The sequence below is a fragment of the Lutjanus erythropterus genome, chromosome 23, assembly GCF_056507025.1.
Source record: "Lutjanus erythropterus isolate fLutEry1 chromosome 23, fLutEry1.hap2, whole genome shotgun sequence".
Lineage (NCBI taxonomy): Eukaryota > Metazoa > Chordata > Actinopteri > Lutjaniformes > Lutjanidae > Lutjanus > Lutjanus erythropterus.
This window is the reverse complement of record NC_139339.1, coordinates 9,533,810-9,559,358: the sequence shown is the minus strand read 5'-3', so window position 1 is coordinate 9,559,358 and position 25,549 is coordinate 9,533,810. Positions and strand designations below refer to the sequence as shown.

Genomic DNA, 25,549 nt, shown 5'->3' with positions numbered 1-25,549 from the left:
AAAATGTGTAAATGTGGTGAATGTTTTTAGCCAAAGCCACACATTTCTAGACTGAAGCCAATTTAAAGCAAAACTTAAGTTCAACAAAAGTGAAAATAACTTTTCATCTTTTGGACGGCAACTAAAAATGATTTGTAATATCACACAAATAAATTAACACTAGGTGGCTGACACGACATTGTCCCATATGTGCCTTCAGCACTACTACTACCTTTCTATTTGATGATTCAAATCATTGGATAAAGTACATAGCTCTGAGCAGGGCTTCATATTTTTCCCAAAAATGACACATTTTCTATCCTGAAAGCAGAAGCACGCTATTCCAGGAATCCTGGAAAATGCACTTGTTTTAGAGGTATAATTTCAGCTACAGTAAAAATACATTAGTCATTTTGTGTTATTATTAGTAAGGATTAAGGCAAAATGATGCCATTTATCTTAGAATGAAAAGAATCTAAACTGTGCATGCAGCTTGAACTTCACTATGAAACGTCAGTTCATTGCCTGTGATCCGTCACTGTTTGTCTAAACAGCCTAATGTAAGTTATATTTTACAATTCTTCATTATTTAAACACATGAAATTCATTAAAGCGAGTCATTTGGCATTTTCAAATTCATTCTGTTAAGCTGAGACAGATTCCATATTCTGTTGGGGTTCAGAGGCTGCTGCTGCTGCTGCGGCTCACTCATTCACTATACTTCTTTCTGAGTTTCTCTGCAGATATTGATATTACATGACCGAAAAAGTAACATGCAGTGCAGTTACAAGTGGAATAGATTTTTAAATGTAAAATGGTACATCCCAAATGCTGGATGCTGTAAAAGGACAGATGGCTTAAATCACTAACAGTTCATATCCAAAGCTATATATGCTTGTTGACCAAAAAAATCCATGTTTGGACTCAGAGGCTATACAGGTCTGTGACGTGCTCCTGTCCATTAAGAGGCCTGAATCTCAGAAGCTGTTTCCACAAAAATGTCCAAAACTTCTCTTATGAATCATGAACAAATAGGCACAAGGGCGGCAGTATCTTCAGTCTGACTTTAAAATGCCCGATGGAGTGTTCAAATACATCTGCCAAGTGATTCCTCAATTGCACCAGTGGTGGCTGAGCCATCACAAGAGTTTCAATTTCACATTTTTAATGGCACCTTCATTAGCCCAGACAGTGCAATTTGTAAGAATGCTAGATGTGGATGACCTTGCCAAGCTGGAATTAGAGCTTTTCAAATGTAGACATTAAGGCCTGTGTTACTTCTGCAGTGTCCCCACCAGAGCTCACTAACGCGCTCACTCTTCAACTTTTATCAAAATTGTGTCTGAATTACAACGCAGAACTCCTTTATGTGTCGTCAAACTCAAATTGGACGAGCTGTGAGATTTGTTCGGTGTGTGTGTGTGTGTGTGTGTGTGTGTGTGTGTGTGTGTGTGTGTGTGTGTGTGGGCGACAGGAAAGAGAAGCTCACCTCGGAAAACACTTTCCTCCTGTCCAGGTTCCGCAGGAGTACTTGCTGGGTGTTAATCAGCTGCTGTGGAGTGAGGGAGCAGCTGACATTTTGAAAAGCCTCCTTTTCAGCTTGGCTGCTAAATTGGACATACTGATCCAGATCTGTCCCCTCACACAGGATGCTCCTCAGGTTGCCTGGCCTCGGGATGCCCGTCATCTGAAAAATAAGCACCAACTTTGGGTAGGAGTTGACAAACAAGAAAACTTTGCATCTGACCATATTTTATTATTCATGTGTTGTGTCCTTTGGGGGTTTGTCATGCAGGCAGCTAGTATGCAAAATCATTATTCAAAATCAGATGTAAAGTAGCGTTTCCATTTTAGTTGAGCCTTATTTTTCATAGATCATTGTCAGTACATATACACAAACAGAAATACTCGTAACAACGGTAAAAAAGTGACAGACAGACATTAACACCCACACACGTAGATGCATACATACAGATAATTTGTATCATACCAGACAGTATACACAGTGACACCAAACATGACAGAAAGCGTGGGCAGAAGACAGAGAATGGACTCATTTCTCTATTTCGTGCCTCCTCTTCTCCTCTCTCCTCCATCATCCTGTCTGTGACCCGGAGGTCGATGTCAGTGCACCATATTGAAGGACGTTTCAAAAACAGAGCTGGAATATACAGACTCCACAAAGTGATCCTTCTGCATTCATAAGCAGAGGTATATTTATTTAAGTACTGGGGCGCACCCATGACGCACTCATGCATGCACCGGCACACGCTAAATGTGGCTAGTTTATGTTCATTTATCCGCTGTTCCTATGGTGGCAACATTAGTCAATGATAACTGACCACCCGCTGAAACGTTAGACTGACTTTACTGAATGGTTTGTCGAGAATAGTTTGTACCTTGTAAGGAGCACTAACCCAATTCTTTAATTTCACCTTGATATTAGTAATGTTTTTAATGTTGAACGTAGTCTACGTTAGCTATTCTCAACCACTGGGTCATCACAGTGCTACTGCCAAATACTAAAATTGATTTTTTTTTTTGACAAAAACGTCCAGTTAAAATGCATAAATTCAGTGGCCACTTGCGTTGTAGTATCAACACGCTGATCAAAACACATCATCAGGTAGAGAGAAGCACGTTAGCTAACTAACACTCCCTCAGATGCAGTCATAAAATAGATTGGTTTTGGGACACTGGTCCTCAGAAACTTTCAGAAGTGGCCCTTAAGTTACAGAAGGTTAAGAACCTCTGGTGTACACTCACACAGTTATGACTGTGCATGAGATAGAGACAGACAGAAAAGAGAATAAGGGAAAACTATATATTTTGTGAGTTTGTGTGGAAATGATGCAATAGTGGGTCATAAGTGATGACTGAAAGGGATTATGTCTCTATATACTGTTTTTTTTAGGAAAATGTTGCATATTATGCCTTTAAATGCCTGTAGCTTCGACTCCTCTCTGTTTGTGTCACTCCTCACCTCCTCCACTCACATTTCGGGTGCAAGGGACTAGGATGCAAGGTGAGGAGTCGAGGAGAGGAATCGAGAATGTACAAGTTGAGAAATGAGAAAGTCCTCTTGGCTCATGAACTTTTACTTCCTGGGCACATTCTCTCGTACAGTTTGCATCAGAACAAGTTGCAGTCATCAGAATGCCTCATACACAGCGGGGATCTTTTAATCAGTGCTCATTGTATTTAAGCATCCTTGTCAGTGTCAGTGAAACATAATTACCTTTTTGCAGCTCATCTGATATTACTCGGTACATACCACAGTATCATTTGGGGAGCATTTACAGACAAGATGTTCTTATTGCTGCTGCAAGTTCATTTCATTTCAAATTACCTACTGTAGGCGGCTTCAAACGACTTCTCCCGTCAAGCAAATACTACAGCTTGCTTTGATTATGACTGTCAAGACAAGGCATCCCAGAGGCAGTTCTTGGCCAGGACATTTTATTCTTAAATGTTCAAGTGCAACACTCCTGGCACTCTTGGTCTTTTGAACATTTTGGCAACATTTAAATTACTTCATGTGCAGAGGGAGGTGAGAAATCTTGTTTCAAAGCAGATGGGATCCTTATTGGAGAGTTTTTTTATGCTGTTTTCAAGATGTAAGCAGGGTAGCGAAATGATACTCACTGGATTGAGTTTAATCTTAGCATCCATGAGGCTTTGGATGACTGGTGGTGGCACCGACAAGTCCTCTTCCAGATGAGTGGAAAAAGTCTCATTGTCTCTGAGAACAGTCCTCAAGATCACTGGTTGACCTTAAACATTAAGAAGTAGAATTACTACTTTCACAAAAAAAAAAAACAGGGACATACAATAGAAAATACAGCAGTACTTGATGTTTACACAAGCACTGACACCTGCTCAGAGATGAAAAACTTGAAGGTAAGTCTTATTTTCATAGTAAATCCTCCTTACTCGCCATCTGCACTGCAGATACTTTGCACCCAACCCTGCAGCCTTTCTGTCTCTGCCTCCATTCTTTCGTCCATTTGATTTCCGCACTACTGTTCACTAATGCGGGTGCTACGTAGAAAAATGTGTGTCATTCACCCTCATGGACACCTATGCCAACCATGCAGGAGAGCCTTCTGTGTAACTAAAGCCTTTCCGCTGCAATGGAAGGTTGCTCTGACAAAAAGCACTAAAGGATTTATTCTGTTGTTGAAAGGACAAGGTTAAAGCTAAAGTCCCTGTCTTCAAAATCACTGTAGTGCAGCTGCTGAGTGTATTGTTATACTAACTGATAGAAACAATGGAAAAGAAATCCTTTGAAGGGATAGTTTGGATTATTTGAGGAGGGGTTGTGTGGTACTTATCGATAGTCACAGAAGATGGCAGTCTACACGCCACCATTACAGAGAAGCAGAGTACCATCACGGAATCTAAGCAATGAACTGCAGTGGACAAGGTCAGCAGCAAAACTTAATTTAAAACACTTAAAAAAGGTCGACCTAAAAAAAAAACCTGTCAGTTTAAGTGTACGCTATATTTAGAATATGTTCATAGCTTTGATTTGCTGTCAGACAGCATTGCTGCTATTATATAAGCCAGATATGCCTCTGTCTCTCCAGAGACTTCTGTGAGACTGTTGTGCGTGTCTGTCAGCAGCTCATGCCCGTCTCTGTGACTCGCTGAGGGGTGGTGACAAAACATCCGTAAACGATGAGTTTGGAGTGAGACTGGGCTGAAGTCACACAAAAATGCAAAAAAAAAAATAAAATGGACTGAGGCAGCGGTAAACCAGCAATTCCTGTGTTCTGCAAGGTAAGATTACAGATTTGCCTATGTGGAGAGAGAGAGCGATTTTTGGCTCATATAACGGTGGTTTCCCATTGGAAAAGGCTTAAACTGAGATTGATGTATCTTTTTAGACTGTTAAAAAGCGTTTTGCTGCTGATCCTGCCCACAGCAGTGCATCGTGTAGCTTCCTACACCTGGAAAGCTGCTGCGTCTCCACACTGGGGGGAATGCTGACTGTCAATCACTATAGCTAATACACTGACTACTGATAAGTGTTTCATACAACTCCATAAGTGTCTCGACACCATTTCAAATAATCCCAACTATCCCTTTAAGTTTCATGCGTGCATATTTTTTTAAAAAAACTGATAAATACATATGCCTGGAGTGGCATTGCACTCTGATAAGAAATTTGATGAATCTGGTTATAAATTATGTTTTTCAGACGGCTGCTACAATTAAATCCTTCATTAGTGCACATAGGGGTTGAGCACTTGAGTTGCATGAGAGGAGATAATTTGTTGCTAAACATGTACCAGATTGTTAACCAGCCATTTTCTCCTGATTAGCTGCCCACAGATAGTCACGATTGAAAAGAGCCGGCTTCAAAAAACCGATCGACTGCTCATTGTTCCCCCCTCACAATGGCTCAGCATCGCAGGGATCCCACCACAGTACATTCACACACCCCTGCAAACACTGTATCTATTCAACATGTGTTTTCTTCTTCTTTCTGGGACTCCTACATGTGCTGTTGAGATGATGAAGGGGTTACATAATTTAATTAGATCAGCCCTTTTTGCAAGTGTAATACATGCAAGTCAGTCAATTATGAGGACGAGGGGAGGAAGTGACTTACACAGGGTTATTCAAGGTTCAATTAAGATAAATGTTTGGTAAAAATAACAATCATTCACCATTGTCTGGAATTAATTATGCTGCTTGATGCCCTGCTTACACGCCATACAACACCTCCTGATTTCTGCTAAACACATATTATTATGCCCCTCATGGCTGCACGAGCCTCACGAGGGACAGACAGGTTGGATTATGGGGAAGCGGAACATGCTCTGGGCTCTTGCTGAACACTTTCTGATTGAAGTGACCACCTCAGTCTTTTAATCAACCGTTGGTACAAAAACAAAAACAGGGAGAACACAATCGCCTTTGCCATCCTAGTCTTTTGATAGTTCTCTATTCCCCATTCTTGTCAATGACCTTTTGTGCTCTCGCGTCAGACAGCGAATGCCATTAATTATGCCCAGGCTTAGATGTTTGATGGATTTAATCTTGTATATTACAAGCCAGCGACCCCAAAATGCAAATGGCCCAGGAGCCGTTTGTTGAACAGCAAATACCCCCCTCTCCTCCCCTCCCTTTGTCTTTTTGCAAATTAGGTGCCGTATGAAAATCTGAATATCATCAGGCTAAATGAGCCTAATGCAAAGCAGCAACTTATCAAGACAAACGATCTGTCAGTCTGCATGGCAAATTGCATCATAAATAATCGCACCATTGTTTTTGAGGGATAAAGGGGAATAACAAATCCTCCAACTTGTCATCCACATGAAGGGGATACTTTCCTTGATGGAGAGTACTTAATAAAGACATAGCAGACTGATTGTTGCTGAGGCTGAGTATTTTCTATACCAATTATTTTTTGAACCATTACTCAATAGCAACAAAACTTTTATATCAAGAAAGACCAGTCTACACTTTGACTGTTGCTTTCTTTTTCTGCCAATTTCTGTGTTTTCTGTAACAGTGTTACACAATAATAATTTCATTATTTTAAATGGTAACTTTGGTATTTTTCAACCTGGATGCTATTTTCCCATGTTTTTGTTTCTGAATGACTAATAGCAGCAACAATTTTTGAAATTGGTTTAGTGTAGAGGGAGAGTGCTGCAGCCAGCAGAAGCAAAACTAAGCTAGAACATACAGTAATTCCTCTGGGCAACTGCGAGCCATCAGTGCACATCCACTGAAAGTGCTTTCTTTTGCCTCTGACAGAGATGACGATAGCAATGTTAAAATTACAGTTTCAACAATATTATGGAAAGGGTCACTACAGGAAGAGACCTTCTTTTAAGAGTAAGATATGTTTGCAAAACCAGGAAAATATCTTTTATTACACCCACAAAACTTACCAGACTCCCTTTGCAAAACTGTAATTTTGACATTGACATTGTCACTTTTAGGACTCTTTTTGATGTTGGACAGCTCTCCCCATTAGTCACTTGAAGATAAAAATATGAGAAAATAGGTTCAGAGGCCCTCATTACAGAAACTTCCTGTGTCTGAAATCCTATCTTTTAAATTTCCAGGACTAAAGACTAATGGGTATGGATCATTGGCCAAGATGATTCATTTTGAAAATGATAAACATGCTGGGCTAATAATTGGCAAGAAAACGTCCCAAAATGGTGTTCCCTCTTCTCCACAACATGATTAATTTCTCCTGACTCATCATAGCTAAAATTGAACACCCATCTTTTGTCGTCCATTCGCAAGTTAGCTAAGCAGTGACGAGTCAAGTCAGACAGCCGTTACCATGGATACAGGGAGTCTTGTGTACTTTCTCAACATGACAGGATGGGTACTGATTGAAGAATCAAGTTTACAGCTCAATTTAAGGTTAAAGATAAAATCTAATGTAATAAGCTTTTAGGATATGATTCTGTAATGAGGCTACAAAAATAGAAGTTACCCTTTAAAGTCAGTGCATCAAGAGTTTGTTATTTAAATCCTCCTACCTTTATCAGGGTCAGACTGTGACATCAAGGAATTCCACTGGTTGATGTCATCTGCTAGCAACTGTGCCTTGCTGAGAATAGATCTGTTCACGACGAGGGTTTGCAGCTCTATCAACATCCCAGCAATTCTGGTTTATCAGAAAGGAAGAAAAAAAAACCCATCATAAATATATATTTACTGAAAACATAACCAAAGTATTCTGTTTCATCCGAATGTATAAAGCCTCGGAAGACAGAAAAGAAAACATCCCAGTACGTACAAGGAGTTGTTGAAGTTGTTGACTTGGCCTGGTGTCTCCCCCGGCGTCGGATAGTTCAAACAGGGATTGTCGATGTTACAGATGATACCTTGAAGCCAGGGCAGCACGCCAGCCGATGGCATGGCTTTATTTGGGTAGTGGCCTGAAGGAGGGGAGGTAAATACTTCCTGTATTAATCCACACAGCTGCATGGTTAACACATACCTTTTACAAGAGCATAAAAAAACCTCTGTTCTAACATGTAAAATATATTTTCCTCAACATTTTGATACATTAGCTATGAGTTATTATGGAAACACATTAAATCCTGGAAGTTGTTCTGTAGGTTTAAATGACTTGCAAAATTAAGTTTAAAGGGATACTTTGGATTTTTTGAAGTGGGGTTGTATGAGGTACTTATCTATAGTCAGTGTATCACCTACAGTAATAGGACTGCTTGTGTAGGAAGGTAAGTAATGTACTGCTGTGGACATGATTAGCAGCAACACATATTTTAGCCACACAAAGAAGTGCCCACCCTAGATTTCAGTTTAAGTATATGCTCTATTTAGAATATTTCCACCACTTTAGTTTGCTGTCAGACAGCTTTTACCAACAGGAAATTAATGTTATATAAGCCAAATTTCGCTGTCTCTCCAAAGCCACCAGACTCCACTGGTAAAAACAGTAATTTTATCTCACAGAAGACTAGTCTAGCAGACAGTCTGTTTGTGTTATTGTGTGACCTCAGTGTTTTAAAGGATTAGTTCGGATTCACCAAAGTCACAAGATAACACAAACAAACTAACAGATCAAGGCAGCGGTGGACTAGCAACTCCAGTGTTCTGTGAGGTAAAATTACTGTTTTTGCCAATGAAGTCTGGTTGCTTTGAAGAGAGAAATATTTGGTTTATATAAGAAAGGCTGCCTCACACAACCCCACTTCAAATAATTCCCTCTTAAACATTAAAACTGGGCTTGTACTTACATTGGCCTTTGTAGGATGGTTTTGTGGTGGAGCGCACCCACACCAGTATGAAGAAGAGAAAGAGAGGCCATAGCACTTCCACGACCAGCCGTACCTGCACAGAGTATTAATATTATACTTATTATATTATACACTTATTATAGCTGGTGTCATTTGCATAAGTTTCTCATGAATTAAAAATGTGTCATAACTCAAAGTCAAAGCAAATCTCTCCAAAGATATAATGAAGATACGAAGATATGTGGACTATCGTTTAAAAAGCAAACAGAAGTTGTGTTTCTTGCATTTCTGCAGCTGAGATATTGTTAATGATTGACTCAAAAGACGTCATGAGACCGGGTGTATCCGTGTGAGTGAGTTTACAGTGTAACCGCACGTGTCATAGTCCATATGTCTTGCTGTTAGTCTTGCCTCTTGAAGCACTTATAGGATTGAGAGAGCAACCTCTGCCTGAGATTCCCCGAGCCAAAGCTATCACACACTCCTTATCATCTCCTCGCCAACCACTTCCCCGCTTTAACACAACCACTACGGTACCTGCCGGCAGGTAGAGCCCCATGTGACGTGCCAAGCTTTTATTTCAACCTAAGGGAATGGGTGAAGAGGGAAAAAAAAAACAAGAAAGCACAAATGGATGACCTCAAGGCAGTGCTTGTTCACCAGGTCGTTTCTCATATTTTCCCTTTAGTTCGCCTTGAGGGTTGTTCTCGAGACAAAGTACTAAAAGACCCAAGAGTTTGGAGGTTTTACATATATATCTGAACCACCTTGGGGGATTCAAGCTTCCACATTTACCAAGGACACCTACATGCTTATTTTTACCAGCGCTGTCACTGTGGAAACGCCAAAGCAAGCGGCGCATTTTCTTTACACTTGAGTCAAGGTAATGTGCACCTCTGAAAGCTTGAGGGCCGAGTAACATTTGTGCAACAGCGGATTTCACTTCATAAAGCCGATTCATCCCAGCAGTGAGTATTTTCAGCAGGGAGCAATACCCACCAGAGAGATATTACTATGTTGCAGCTCATCCTTCCCTGACTCCTCAACCCCACACCCTCTGCCATCTAGGCTTTTATGCATCCCTTGGCACACCATCGCTCAACAACCCCACCGTCTGCACCCCCCGCGCTCACCCACCGAGCCCTCTCCGCTAACCTCAGCTGACCTGGTCCGCCTGCACACTCATCCCTCCCGACATCTCTGGTGGAGTGACCTGCTTAGAGGAACCAGCTGGAAAGCACCAGTCAGCCGATTCCCTGCTCCTGCTCCAGTAACATGTTCAGACACTGTATCAGATGATGCACACTGGCACGAGTTACAGAGCTGAGATGATACACTTATCTCCCCATTCAGTTCAATATGATTTATTGTGATTTCTGTTTGCTTTTTTAACAATAGAACATGTTAGAAACTGTGTGACATTCTTATTTCCAAAAATAAAGCACATTACTTGTCAGTCTGTCTGAGTTTTACTTGAACAGCATCATTGCTATCTGCTTATTAAAACTGTAAATAAAATACTTGCAAAAATAAGATGATAAGCCAAAACGGATAGAGTGCCTGAAAACTGCACACAGCAGAAATGGGAGCCATTAAATTGAGATCCTTCGCATATGAAATGGAACTTAAAACGGTCCTATCAAAACCCTGGACTTGACTGCATATAAAAGTGGTAAACAAAATGTTCGATGGAATAAAATGCTTTTGGAAATGTTATATTTAAGTGCTCCTGCTCATCAAGTTGAGAACAAAAAGTGGAGCAGGAAATATAAATGTATGCACGGCCCTTTTCCTGACACAAAATGTCATGTCGAAGTGGTTGCTGAATTTTTAAACCCATTATGAATTCTTAGTTTGAGTTGTGACCCTTTGAAGTTTCTGGAGCCATTAGCTCATTTCCAAAGAGCACAGGGAATAAATGCCTCAAAAGAAAAGCACGCGTTATTTTCGGTTACGCACGTGTTAAAAGAAAATGGATTCGTTTGTTAAGAAAGCAAAGGACCACAGGTTGGAATCGAACCTGGGTCACTGCAGCCTTCGTCATTCTGGTTCTCAGACTACGAGTGTTTTTGTGTTCATATTTACTGTCACAGCCTGGTTAGGTTTAAGCACCAAAACTACTTGATTAGGTTTACAAAAAGATTGTGGTTTGGGTCAAGTTCAAGTTAAAATGTTAGAACATGATACGAAGACTTTTCTGGTACAACACTGTCATTTCCATCACACACATTTTTTGAAAATATTAAAAAAGTGGAGCCATACATCATAAACTTATACGCAATTTGTATAATTGTGCATAATTTCATAATACAATTTATGTACTTCAAAACAGTACCTAACCAAGCCAATGTTAGAACTTATATGCCATGGAAATTACATATGTTCATTCAGGGTCAAAAATCATAAAAAAAAAAAAAAAAGTTAAAAGTGTAATTTGTGCACCTAGATTAAGAAACCTCCATATATAAAAAAAAATTAACGAATCAAATCATAAAAAAAAGAATCACAATACATAAGAGAAAGCTTTTTTTTCCTCCCACTCCTGACAACTAATACTGAGGTTATTGTCTTCATAATTAAATTGGAGGGCAAGCAGAGTTGAGGAAAAACCACAAGAACCTCATGAATTAAAGGAAGCAGTTTCTGCAGTAGAGACAAGCGGTGGGCGTTGAACACATTTTATTTAGTTTAGCTTGGTATATATGGGCATAAAGTGAATTTTGTGAATGAATTACAGATGAGAAAACTGCAGAAAATCACACTGCATATATTTCAAAGAAACTAGATAGAATTTCTAATTCTGTCCTTTAATTCCCTCCAGTGTGTGTCAGAGAGGATGTAGTTCTGCTGAGAGGGTGAATTATCATAATGTATTCCAAAGAAAAGGCATGGAGAGGGAACACAGAGATCATGGGGACTTTCTCAATGTCTGGCTCCCCAGGCGTTTGCCATCGGACACCAGCGTCTTTGTGAATAGATAATCTCCTCCTATGAAATTATGTGAAATACTGGACCATAAAATCAGTTTCATGCCTGTTATAAAATCTTAAAATGCTTGGTGAGGCATTCATATAATTGGTCATTAACCTCCACGAGCCCTCCAGAATCACCATTGTCCTTGCTAACTCCCACTGGTTTTGTCTAATAACAATATTTCATGTTGACATTGGCCAAATATCCCACATTCTGCGCACAAAACCACCACTGTCCCTGTACATATTTGAGGGGAAAAGTAGGCACATATTTCTTCCTGATACAAAAGATACCACCATGTTCTTTTTTGCTGGCTGAGAAAATTAACAAGGGGGATGTTTCCCAGATACAAAGTTGTGAAATTGCAAATGACTTTGCCTTGAGTTATTCCAAGAAAGTATGAACTTTGATGAAAGCCGATTTTTTTTTGTCTGTGTGTGTGTGTGTGTGTGTGTGTATGTGCATGTGTGTGTGTGCGTATGTGTGTGTGAGGACGTCTTTTGTTCTACTCTGGCAACAGACACACTGCTGCGCTTGAACCCCTAACAAAACAAGTGGGTGGATGTGACTCCTATCATCACTGCGAGGGTATAAATCAAAGAACACACTGCAGCTCTTTGTAACAGCTATATCTGCCTCAAAAATGACTCATAAGGCTAACTAGATTCCATGACAACTTGTTCTGACCCTTGAGATGCAGTCGAGACATATGGTGCAACTGTTATCATCCTGCAGCATGTGACCTCTCGGCCAGTGCGGGTGACATCAGAGGCAATAACATCCTCCATCTATCATTGGCTGATCATGTGTAGGCCAGTGTCTCTTACGAGAATGAGGAAGTCTTGACTGGAGTTCAAGGAAATGGCCTTGACAAAGGGACAATGTCTAAAGCGTCAACAGCAGGGTTAATATGTCCACACCAGGTATGCAGGCTCAGGGGAGAGACATATCTGAGGTGGGGCAAAAACTGGATTGGGAGGCAATTTGGAATACGGTTGCTGATGCTTCGAAAAACCATCAGTATATAGGGACTGTCCCTAACCAACACTGTTCTCTCTGCTCCCACAGAACTGTTGGCTCCTTCACTCATGTTGTATGGGAATATCTGGGGACTTTAGATTTTGGGAGAAAAGTTTTTAATACCTTTGCAGGGCAACTGGGGTACTACTACAAATGGACCCTGCAGTACATCTTCTAAATGACGTTTCCCAACTTTCACTTACAGAAAAAGCACTTTTCTTAAGCCTCTCTTATATAAACACGGTGGCGGGCCTAACTGCAACCAAGATGTTTGTAGTCCAGCGATGGACACTTCCTCACTATATTCCAAGTATTGACTGGCTCTGGAGCTTTTTGGACATTTCTCACCTGGAACTATCATCAGCAAGAATTGATCATGCAGGACCAGACACACTTTTAATGTGTTCTGTCTAAATAGGACTGCTCTGATCATCTGTGGAGGGGGTGTGTTGGCTGTTAGCCTATTTGTTGATGACGCAATAAAAAATGAATAATAAAAAAGAAAAGTTGCATAAATCAATGAGTTGTGCACAGGTTTACATTCAGTTCAGTCTATTACTTGTGTGCTTTGATAAATAAAGTGGCAAAATTCTAAATAAAGTGGTTGAATTCAACCATTTTCCTCCTGATATTCATAAAAATTATAATATCCTTATTGATTAAAATGAACCATTTTAACATGATATATTTTTCAGCTATGACAGCCAGCACGAAAAGTTCAGAAATCTATATTTAAATTGATATATGTTTGGAGATTTATCTGTGCCAAAAGTACACAATTAAACTTGGGCTGTGTGACCTCACACAGCCAATTTTTGGCCATAACTTCAACAGCTAACAATGCTAAAATTTCATATGAATGTCTAATGTGATACCAGCAGTGCTGGGGAGTAACTGCTTACATGTAACTAGTTACATGTAATTAAATTACAAAATAAACGAAATTGTAATCCATTGCAGCAAAAAAATTAAATCACAGTTACTAATCACAATTTTGTGATTGTGATTACATCTACATATTCTTTACAGGTCACCTGGCAGGGATCTGCACTCTACTGAGAACTCTTAGCTTAAATTGTAGTGTATGTAGTTGAATTGTCAGTTTCAATGTAAGTACTTAAAGTAGGTAAACTAACATTTGAAGCAGGAGCAGAAAGCAGTTGAACTGTCAGAGAAAGTGTGAAATATGAAAGCAGTTAAAATTACAGCTGAAATGAAAGGGGTTGAGACAGTTGAAGTACATTGTAAAAAAAAATAAAAATAAAAAATCAAATGTCAGTTGATATACTGTATTTGAGCTTTCAGTTAAAGAGTGAAAATGAATAACCTTTTAATTGCCTGGTGACTTTTTTTTTGTAAACTGCAGAGACACTAAACTTTTAGATAACCCTGCTGAGGACAGGCAGTGAGTTTGTAAGAAGAGCCAGAAAGAGTATTTGCCCTTCAAACAAAGCATTTAACATTCGTCACTCCCTATCCCATTCTATTAGGCCAAAGACTGGCTTTGTTAGAACTAAAATACAGGCAATGTGACATAACGTGCACAAGAGATAGATCTCCAAAAATTGAAGGTGACACTTCAAATTGGTTGGCATTAAGGTAAGATTGTTCTCGTTCTCTTGTGGGAGAGTTAAAGGCGGCTTACTTCTATAGGAGACAATTTTCGTCGTAAATCCCTCCTATTACCTGTCCCTCCCATGAATAACTTAGTCGCCCTTGATGACACAACCCTGGGACCATATTCTCATTTTCCCTCTATCGCAGACCAATTTTAGCAGATATACGTTGATTTGCAAAGGGGGTTGGTGAGCACAAGTGTACCTTTTGTCTCTTCCGGAGAGTGAAGTTCTTCCACAGGAGCAGAGTGAACTGCGTCAGGAGACCCATTATGGCTTATCCTGGCAATATCCTGCCAAAGCGTCGCTATGGCAACTGGCCCACTTAATAAACCCTGGAGGGAATAAAAGGCAGAGTTTGGTTTTAATACAGAGGAGCAATGCATCTTGGGGGAGTGCCACTAATCATTCACTTCCCCAGGCCTTGGGGCTTATGGTGCAGCACCTGTTCTAAGAATTATTATCACCTACACTCAGCAAATCTCCGGATGGGGCGACGTCTCAGCACGTGGATCTACAGTATAAGACTCCTTATTAAAGACCCTGCGGTTGTTTTACTTAATGTACTGCATATAAGGCTATTAGGTCAAAGCCAAAATCTCTTTTCTTTTCCTCTTAAAGGGGGATGAGGCAGTGTAAATGGCGCTCCTTGTCTCATTAACCACCACTGTGCTACAAATTCTCTGTCAATTAATCAGTCTTTTTTTTTTTTTTTTTGAAGTAAAATAAAAGACAAATCCTACATGGGCAACTGCCTCACTTTTCATGTGAGCCAAAGATTGCTGTTAAATATTTATTGGGGGTTTTACTAGCCACTGAACACTGATTACACAGATAATAAACAAATAGATCTGCCTTGGCATTTTTATACTGCTACATCAAGTATGACCTTTATTAAAAACTCCACAACTGACAGTCTCTCCTTTGACTACAGTTCATTCATTGGCCTGCCACGAGGTCCCATTCATTACTGCAGGAATGTTAGTTATTTTTAAGTCTAATTTGTCAAGTCAATTAAGAGTTTTACCAATTTATAGTTGCCGTTTTGCTGTCTCTGACAGTTTCACTTATGAATAGGATAATTCATAGGTTCTGTAAATGTGATGTACTAGATGTTAAGTTAATGTATTTAACCAAAAGTTGAATAAACTGCTGTATTACATATATCAAATTTAGTTAAATTAACACAGATAACTGGGGGTAGTTGGGTTTAATCTATTGCAAACTCACAATGTCACATACCTTAAGTACATATATACAAATATATATTTATAATGTCTCTCCAGAACTGGCGTCAGTCAAGTGCTCTTGAGATAAACAATAGTAAAACCAAAGAAATGGATGTATCTTGTAAATACTTCTTCGAGACTTATGTGAGCCCCTAACAGTCATAGAGCAGGATTAGGGTTGAAAAGGTTGGTTGTTTTAAACCCTAAGGAACATGTCTAAAACATATATTAGGTATGTAGATAACACAACATCTGTGCCAAGTTTACACCTACTCAGGAACTTTGGGGTAGCCAGAATATCCTCTGTGGACAAAGATTTGGTGGAAAGCATCTTGTCCTTTAACATGACTGCAAGGTACGGACACTTTTGTGTTGTGTTGTGTAAAGGAAAACTGTCATGTGTGGTTAATGCAGCCAGTAATATCACAGAGAAACCACAGATGCAACAAAGCAGCAGGCATGTACTGAGCAGCAATAAGGAAGCACTTGACATAACAAGTGCTCCGTTCCATCCTTTGTAGTCACAATTGGAACGCAGGAAGGCACTTCAGGCTGCGATGAGCCACCACAAATGTCTCACAGACTGTCCCAAATGCAACTGAAGTATTAAATTATTAAATACATAATCCCTTGGACAGGACTACTCCCCTAACTTCACCCCTTGCTGAATTTGTACATTTTAATCTGTTTTCTTTATGCCTAATATCAGCATTTTGTACTCAATGCAACAGGCCTAATGAGCAGCATTTGAATTGCCTATGATTTAACTCTGAGCCCTCCCCGTCTACTGTTTTATTCTCGACTTATTCAGACTTAAACGCTCATGCACACCTCCAGGTTCTTGTACATAGTTGCACAGGAGAAGAGGAAGAAGACTCTGTGACTCACGCACTGTCCTTTACTGGCAATGAACTTTACTGAGGATGGAATGTTTCGGTCCTGAGACTTTCATCAGGTAAAAAAAAAAAGAGAAACCAAGAACATTGCAGGCAGATGAAGCCAACACCAATCAGGGACCTGTGCTGAGCTGAGCTGCACAGCAGATGTCCCTGAAAACAAAACACTGTATCCTTAAAGTTAAAAAGTTAAAAGTTAAAAGTTTATTGCCAGTAAGGGACAGTGTGCAGGAGTTCTCTCTACTCTTATCTTATTTTGAAATGTTGACTGTGGTGAAGCTAAAGACTTTCCACATTATGGAGAATAAAGTTCCAGCCTAACCTAATAAGATTACTGTATATGGAAATATACATCTGTTTATATAGACAAATGTTTTATATGACAAAATGATGTAAATACAATAGAGATGCACCGATTTCAATTTTCTTGGCCGATTCCGATTTCCGATTTTTTGAAGGGTCTGACCTGCCGATTCCGATTTTCAGTCTAAAAACTGTAATTGACAGCATTCACAAACATTTTTGCAACTTTTCTTGTAAAAATTAAATTGGATGTTCATAATAAGACACTGACTATTACATATTCATTAAATACTATTTAAATTTTCTCCAAAAACCTCTAGGTTACAGCCAGGCCGATTAATCAGTGCAAGTCTAAAATGCAAAAATTAATATAACCTGCACTAACCTGCAAACAACTATGCCATTTGATATATTACATAATTATCTTAAAATATGTAAATAAATTATGTTAATATTTCAGATTTCCACATCACAAATATATCATCATTGCATTCAGACTGAAAGCTACAGACTGAAAAGATGAATTTCTAAAATTCACATATCGTAAACTGATTGAAGTGTTTGTGTTTGAGTTTACTTTTGAGTACAGAAAATAACAAATGCATGGTAATGCTTTAAAACATTCAAAGTATAGACTTATTGTTAATACCCAAGGTCTTTTTACCTGGCTGTGTTCAAACCAGGTTGCAGAGCACTTCCACTGATGCTCTGTGGAGACTTTTAAGATTAGAGTATGTGTTCAAGGTGGGGCAGGTGTGCATGGGGATGGGCTTTTTAGCCCAAGGGCAGTCCTGACAAATGTGCCACCTTTTAACGCTCCATTTCCTCTTTCTGTACGGGTTCCATCTTCCCTCTGTGTGTTTACATTATTTACTGCTACTTCATGGATGTTTTATTTACTGTCATGGGAAAGTTGAGGCTCCCTCACTTCCAAATGGCCAAATAAGAGCTCTAATGGACTAAAGAATTAGAGCGCTCAAGGCCATTCAATAATCTGCTGCTGAATACTGGTGAGATGGTGACTGGCTCAGCACACCTCACAGTTACATTTACAGAACCATGAAAATATATCGACAGTTTGTATAAGGCCACGACAATCCAGCAAACTTTACTGTTTAATACACCAAATAACCAATCTGTTACACCAAATAAGCTATCCTACTGTTGGTAACACTTTTCTGAAAGTGTGTGCATAAGACTGTTATGACACCATCATAAGCATGTAATGACACTGGTCATTTGAATGAGGGAGCTCCTATGAATGTTTATGCCATAAAGTGTCATTGGGTCAACTATGCAATTTTAATGCAAAGATAACATTGTTTGAAATGCTGTTGCCATGACATGCTGACATTAATTGAGACAAAAATGTCTGTTATTACAACTTGTTATTATCAAACATATTATAGCCGTCTGATGAATATTTTCCTTCACCTTGAGCAAAGTGGTACATTAAATGTTAGATATGTTATATATGTCGTCTTCATTATTGTCAAGCTGTCATAACAAAGACGTCTGAAATAGTGTCAGCTTTGCATTAAAGCATAATCGACCGAATGACACTGAATGACGACAGTAAAAAACATTTACAGTACAAAGACTCCTTGACATGATAAAGTTATAACAGTGTCATGACACCCTCATGCACGCCTCTTCAAATGAAGTAATAACTTTCTCTTTTTATAGATAAAACCAAATATATATTATTTACAATCATTTTTTATTCTTTCACTGTTGTTTGACAGTGAAACTTTTTGCAGAGATTCTATTTTACTTTAAATTCTCCTGACTTATGTTTAGTTTTTGCTGGCAGTACCAATTTGTACTGTGCTGTACTTTGCACACTGAATCATGCTATTACTGATGTTGTTAAGCTATTAAGTGACATATATTTATATTCCGTATTTCTGACATTTACCGGAGAATGCTGTCGCCCAGACTGTATGTCTATAACCACATCACCACCTCCACAGTATTTTTCCTTGTACTCTACAGCTCATTATTTGTTTCATCTCTCAGTTCATGACTTACTTTGTATATCTTCGGAAGGACATGCTAGTTACGGGTAAAATGGTGTGGGTCTTCACGCAGAGGCCTAGTATACGCATGGCCACTCGACTCCATCAACGCTTGTATAATTGAGTATGTGCTGCATTCGCTCGCGCTGCTTTCAAGCCTTCTCTTTTGAAACATGTAATGCACAAGAGAGGGACAGCCTGGTACCACCTCCACTCTGAAATCACGTCAAGCATGAAGGGTAAACAACATCTCTAAGAATATACTCAGCCCATACGTCAAAAAATATGTGTGCGCGAGTTGTGTTGGTATCTGAGAAAAGAGATGTGGCTGTAAAAGATAGTGCGTGTGTGTGCAGGCCTGTGTGTGTGTGGGCGAGTGTTATGGAAAAGCCCAGCTCAAGGACTCTTTTTCAATTCCACATCTAAAGAACAGATAACAAGTAACAAGAGAGGGTATGATTGTGATTTGCATTGCAGCCGCAGTGTTGCAAAACACAATGAACACAGTTCTCCAGAGAACAAAAAAACCATACAGTGTGAAGAGTGTTTTCCAGATCATCATTTTAATCTATGACTTGGAGAGCAGGGAATAATTGAAATAAGTTCTCTTTGCCACTTTTTGGACTCGTTTTTCACAAGACTGTGGCCATCAGGCACTGGCATCAGCGTTTCACGCTATCATTAGCTCCAAAGAAAGCACCATGAAAGGACCAGGGAAGGGGGAAAGAGAGAGAGAGAGAGAATACAAAAAAGGAAAAAAAGTATTGAGAGGGTATAAGTGCTGATGCATGCCTGGCGTTTGGAGACTGGGGACAGCAAAGTGCATTATTTCAGCCCCGAGGATGATCGAAAGAGTAAACAGATATTTGTCATACAGCATGAGAGCAGAGGACAGCGGAGAATGTCTGCGACATCCGTTACAAGGGGGCCGCTATGGCCCTCTGAAGGGTATAATGGTCCCAGTGCTCCTTCATTCAATCTGTCTTTTTTCTCTTTCTAACTCTATCTCTATCATAAGCTTCCCCACAACTTCACTGCAGCAGGAATTCATACTGTTCACTGTGAGAACGTAGGTTCGAGGAGATACTTATGCTATTTGTTTTAATTACAGGTAAAACATCACGATGAACCTCAATACTTCCCTCTCTGTGAGCAGTTGCTTTTCGTGCTCTTTTTTTTTTAAACACCAGCATCATTATGCTGATTTAATTGCTGCACAATTTAATCACCAGCATGACCTCTGATCGTGCCGCTTTACTTCATAGTACAATAATTATCTAAACTGATTAAATGTTCTAAAATGAAACATTAAGAGAACTTCTAAATTATGCTAAATTATAGTGTGTAATAGTGTACAAGAGATCCTTAAAACTGTTACCTGTACTTTTGTGCAAAATTTTAACATCTCAAACTTTTTCATGTGTTGTTGCCATTAAAACATGCAAAGCAGATCACTCACAGTTCACTTTTAATAGCATGATTGGTGGAGTAAATATGGTAAACTAGAGACTAATGTTGCACGATATACAGAAGTTTCTGTATTTTGTTTGAATCATTTTTATACAAAACAGTCCAGTATTAGAAATTCTCAAAGTTTGGTATTTGTTATGGGTCAGTATTGGTCTGCTCACACACTACCTCACACAGTATTGCAGCGTTGTGTCTCAGTTCAGCGCAGCGTCTGACTGAGCAGCACACTCAACAGACTCCGGATATTCCTTTTATTTTCGTCCAGTCTCTTTTCTTTTCCCTACTCTCGTCTCTGAATGGTCACAAAGGTTAGTACATTGGATCAGAAAAGAATCCGATGGCACTCGTGGTTTTTATTTGTCGAGAAGCTCCGCTCTGGCCGGGCTTCTCGCCTCCTCTCAGAGCTCAGCAGCTGTCTGCGGGCGAGCGGAGGCTCTGTCCCGAACTTTTTGCTCAAGTTTAATATTTTCAACTCATGCTTTCTACCAAGACGGCGCTTAATACAATATTGCCTGCCAGACTGTAACAAATTCAGGTTATTGGGGGTCTTGTTTTGGTGCTTTTTAAAACATTTAACAGCTAAAGTGCATAGGGCTAATTGCAGTAGCTGCAGGTAACATCTCAACTACATTGAGTCTGTAGGCACAGACAAGACCGCCAATAAAAAAAGCACATTGACTCCCAATGTAAATTTAGACAACATAATGACGTCCACAGTACATTTAATGCCCCTGAATTGAAATAAAAAAACAAACAAAAAGAAAACGTGATTGGCTTACCGGAGTAATGTTTCAGTGCAAATGACCTGTTGGTAAACTCATGGTTTGTAGTTTTGGGATTATTAATAGAATAATATTTCGGCATTGTGTGGGTGAGGTCTATAATAGATAATATATTAACATTTAACCTATTAAATATAGCCACAGATTAGCAATATGCCCACACATGTATGGAATTAAAATGAAATAGTTCAGAACACTGAATTTAAAAAGGATAATGTTTGATACATCTTAAGATTATGTGAAAAAATATTTATTTTCTGTCTGTTGAGTCGCATTTATGATTTGCCAAAAACATGTTTTAAACATCAATACCTCAGCTATAAGGAGGACTGCGAGTTCAATTAAAGGTAATTACAATGGATTCTACCAGACACCCAGTTTCACGGCTTAAAAAATATCTTAACATCCATAAAAAACATTTCAAACCATTCAATCATACACTTCTTCTCTGTCCATTCATTTGCGCAGCATGTTTCACAACACTAATTCATTTTCCACAATTAACCTAAACTTCCATTTGTTGCAATGTGGGCATGAGAATTACAGACCCGGGGGGCCTGGATACTGAACCTGCACATCTGTCCAGTCTTGATCTCTGTTTTCCAAAACTGGTATTGCAACTCTGTTTGGCACAATGCATCGTCACATTGCTTTCATTTTCTATTCACTGCCACAACTTCCTTTATTCCTGTCTGATTCAGCTGAAGCTTTTTAGAAAAGTTTGTTAGCCCAGACTATGGTCTCGATGTCCACAGGTTTTCTACAGTATGCACTGCACTATCAACAGCCAGTGGGAGCTTAAACCTTACTTATACTGGCTATCAGCACCCTGTTCTCCCTGAGGCACCTCTCCTGCCTGTCCCTGTGCCAGCTCTGCCAAGCTCTGACAGGGAACAGAGTTTATTGACCCAAAGATGGATCTTGATTATCTTTCAGACCCTCACACTGAATTCTCAGCAACAGAAGTGCAGAGTCCTTCTGGAATACACTACCTGGTGTTGGAGGAAGTTCATCTCATATCTCAGCCTTTTCCCCACTATCCACACAGCCTCGCACACAGAACTGCAAGTTTTAAAATGGCAATGTGGCCAGTCTTGCTTACGAAAACAGAATTAGATATCATGAAAGCTGGCCTGACATCAGACACATATTAGACGTCATTACAGACTCTTACAATTAACATCCTAATGAGCACATGAGATTTAATGCTACAAAAAATATGTGAATATATTAATATTTCTCACAAATGTACCTAACTTAAACAAACGTCTGTCTCCTTGGAACACAGTAGGATTATTCTACTGCAACCGTGCTCTCAAAATGCTATTACTCGTTCTTATTTCCTTTTTGTTTTAATGTGTTTTCACTGATTCAAAACTCATCTGTGTCCAAAACAAGAAATAAACAACTGCACGCTGAAAGCAGAATGAGTGAAAAGAAATAATATTACACACCAATCTATTTACTTGCCACACTGACGAGGGCATGCAGCCATAATTGCTTATTTGGACTGGAAATTATGCTTGAGAGGACAATGTGGTGACATTATGCTGCTGCAGTCTGGTTTCAGCTGCAGTGGCACTTGATGCACTTTTTATTGAGAATAAAAAATAACAATTAGTTTATTAAACATTGCTACCCTCACTAGACAAGAAATACTAGTCTAGTACTACTAGTCAAACTATTTATTAATATTTTATTAATATAGAATACCAGTTAACTGTTGGTGTGTTGCAGGTTGCTGGTGCTACACTGGTGCTAATGTTAGCCACATGGATGGCAGCTTAAGATGCTGTAATCCTACTCTGTCTGAAAGAAAAACGCATTCAGTGAGTTGTCATATTTTGCGGGATAATGTGCAATATTCATAAAACTGCATGGCTCAAGTGCCACATATTTGGGCGGCATTTAAAATATTCGGTTATTGAAGAATGTGATTAACAGCTTGAACTGCCTCATAATACACTCAGTATTTTTCAGGCAATGTTTAACCTTAATGAATAAACTCAGGGTCAGGGTTTTTTTTCCCCCAGAGTGAAAAGTGAGCGAGCCTTCTTACTTGAATAATTATTTGATCATTAAATATATATATTAACACAAACCTTTAAAAGAGTGAGGGACTCCAGATTGGTTAACAGCTGGTTTGTAAATCACATCCTAAACAGTTTCTTTCAACTAAATATCAAAATAAAATTGTGTCTTCGTGTGTAAGTGAAACTGGTACATGATATACAGTGTATGCCACGTATCACAACACAAGCCATTAATTCTTATTGTGATTAAATTCAGGTAGTACGAACCACTATCTTGAATTGGCATTGATAAAGTTCAACTCATGTTTCTACTTCTCTTAATAATTCAACTTTTTTGCACCAAAAGGGAGCACCTTTAATCTCAGAGGCCTTAAAGCTGTGATATTGGAGCCTGTCGCTGATATTAAGTCAAGTCATTACAGGTAATTAGTTTAAGAGAAGCCATATTTCTAAGCTCTGGTAGCTGAGCTTCCTGGGGCAACCTGTCAATCACTTTTAGCAGCTAATTTACTCATTCATTAGAAACAAATGAAAATGATAAATAAAAGAAGACAGGATAAATGTTGGCACTAAATGAATCATTAAGACATGTCACTCAAGAAGACATTACAGTGTACAGTACAAAGGTACACAATATGTAGCACCTGTCACATGTTGGTAAAATATGGATGTTGCTAGTAGATTTCAAACACACAGTTCTGATTTATTATTGAGTGGCTGGTGAATTTGAACACTTATCTGTCAGCGTTTGGTATTTGTTCATATTTGAAAAGTTATCTTCCCATCCTGCATCTTTTTATGACTTGTTACATCAGTCCAGGCCCGGCGTAAATCATTTGCATGCAAGTAATGTTGCTCAGCACAGGCTAAAGTTCACTTTCCCCCACTGACTCAGCAAACGAGCTTTCCAATCGGAGCATGTTCAGATTCCCTGATATTTCAACCGACCCAGTCTAACAAAACCCAAAACAATAACTGCTTAATTTTCTTCTCTTATTATGTAACACAAAAGGTATCCTCTGAAATCCTTTAATTCCCTCTCAGCTAGTTTATTTCCATTTTAAAAAGCCGCCAGCCCGGAGACCAGGTTATTAAATGCTTTCAAATAAGATAAGCAGTTCTCTGGGCACTCTGTTTGATCCAGTGCAGACAAGACAGACGGAGAAAAACAGAAGACAAGCGTGCGGATACCCAGGCCTGAGCCCGAGCTAGCCTCGGGAGTAAGGGAGCAAGCTACAATAACAACAACAACAGCAGATGAAGAAAGACCGCATCACGGGAGGCTCAGCTACAAAACATGTGTCCTGTTAGAGAAAACAAACTGTCAAAAACAACCTACCTCCGAGTTGTTTGCTTTTCACCCATCAGCACATCTTAGAGCCAAGAGATGGATCTGACCAGTTGTAACTGCCGGCCCTTGTGACTCACGCAAAAAGACACACTTTTACCATCTTTCTCTATCTCTCTCTATCTCACACACACAAACACCCTGCCTATCTCTAACTCTCGCCATCCCCTTTTGCCTGGAGTCATAAAGTATGCAAATGACCTCTGCTGGGCCTGTCGTAGCGACTGTAGCCACAGTGATACCACAGCCAGAGAGCACACAGGTGGTGTACATTACACAACATGTTCCCTTAAGCTTTAGCCCTGTAGCAGAACACATATGTCTCCCTCTTGTAGCCTTGTCTCCGTCACCTGATGAGGCGAGGAGGGTGAGCAGGAGCATCGCCCTACATTTCTCTGGCCTTGTTTTTGCGTTCATGGGCCACGTATGTTTGTCTCACGGGGTGTCTCGCAGGAAACTTTGAAATTTAGTCACCTGTTGACTTAGCACAAATTATTCATGAGCTAATTAGTCCTAAAACCCTGCTTTTTTTTTAATAAGTGAAGTGTCAATTAGAGAGGTTAGAGACCAGATGGGATCATGGGATGTGCATTTATTTACCGTGAGACAGACCTGGCCTCAAAATGTTGACGGTGTTGTTGATGATCAAGTGAATGCGTCACAAGAGAGGAGCAGCTAAGTGCAGCGACTGGAGGGTTTTATAGCAACTATATAATTTGGTAACAAGGGGGCTAAGAGTTTATTATGCTAGGTAATAAAGAATAATACCAGAGGTGCACTGGGAGGATATAATTATGTAGATGAGATGGGTGTTTAGACAGGGAGTAAACAGGGAAGGCTCACTCTGTATGATATTTTTGTGTTCATTTGGAAAAGTGTCACCAAAACATTTTTCTTCCAGACCAAAGCTAGTGTACAAACAGAGAACTCTAAAAGCAGATTGACACATGTCAATCTTGACAGTGATTGTGATAAAACTGTCCTCCACCGATTAGTCCTGGGCAATCAAACAATAGTGATATCTAGTCTAATAGACAATTCAATAATAGGAATAAGAAAATTGTTCAAGGTCTGTAGAGAAGCACCGGAGCTTTTAAAGTCACTAAAAGCACTTGTGTGGGCCTTTTTGAAAAAGTATTAG

The 25,549-nt window shown here is 39.4% G+C and overlaps 1 protein-coding gene across 1 annotated transcript in view; it reads right to left on the bottom strand.

Moving 5' to 3' along the window:
• LOC146305600 (phospholipid-transporting ATPase ABCA1) overlaps positions 1–24,534 on the bottom strand; it is a 208,994-nt gene extending 184,460 nt beyond the window's left edge. The window contains exons 1-7 of the mRNA XM_084712574.1: positions 24,400–24,534; positions 14,535–14,664; positions 8,721–8,814; positions 7,754–7,895; positions 7,494–7,621; positions 3,625–3,752; positions 1,469–1,666 (exon numbers count right to left, since the gene is read on the bottom strand). Coding sequence (XP_084568700.1) covers positions 1,469–1,666; positions 3,625–3,752; positions 7,494–7,621; positions 7,754–7,895; positions 8,721–8,814; positions 14,535–14,600 — 756 coding nt within the window. The 5' untranslated portion in view covers positions 14,601–14,664; positions 24,400–24,534. The remainder of the gene's footprint in view (positions 1–1,468; positions 1,667–3,624; positions 3,753–7,493; positions 7,622–7,753; positions 7,896–8,720; positions 8,815–14,534; positions 14,665–24,399) is intronic.
• Between the last annotated feature and the right edge of the window lie 1,015 nt (positions 24,535–25,549).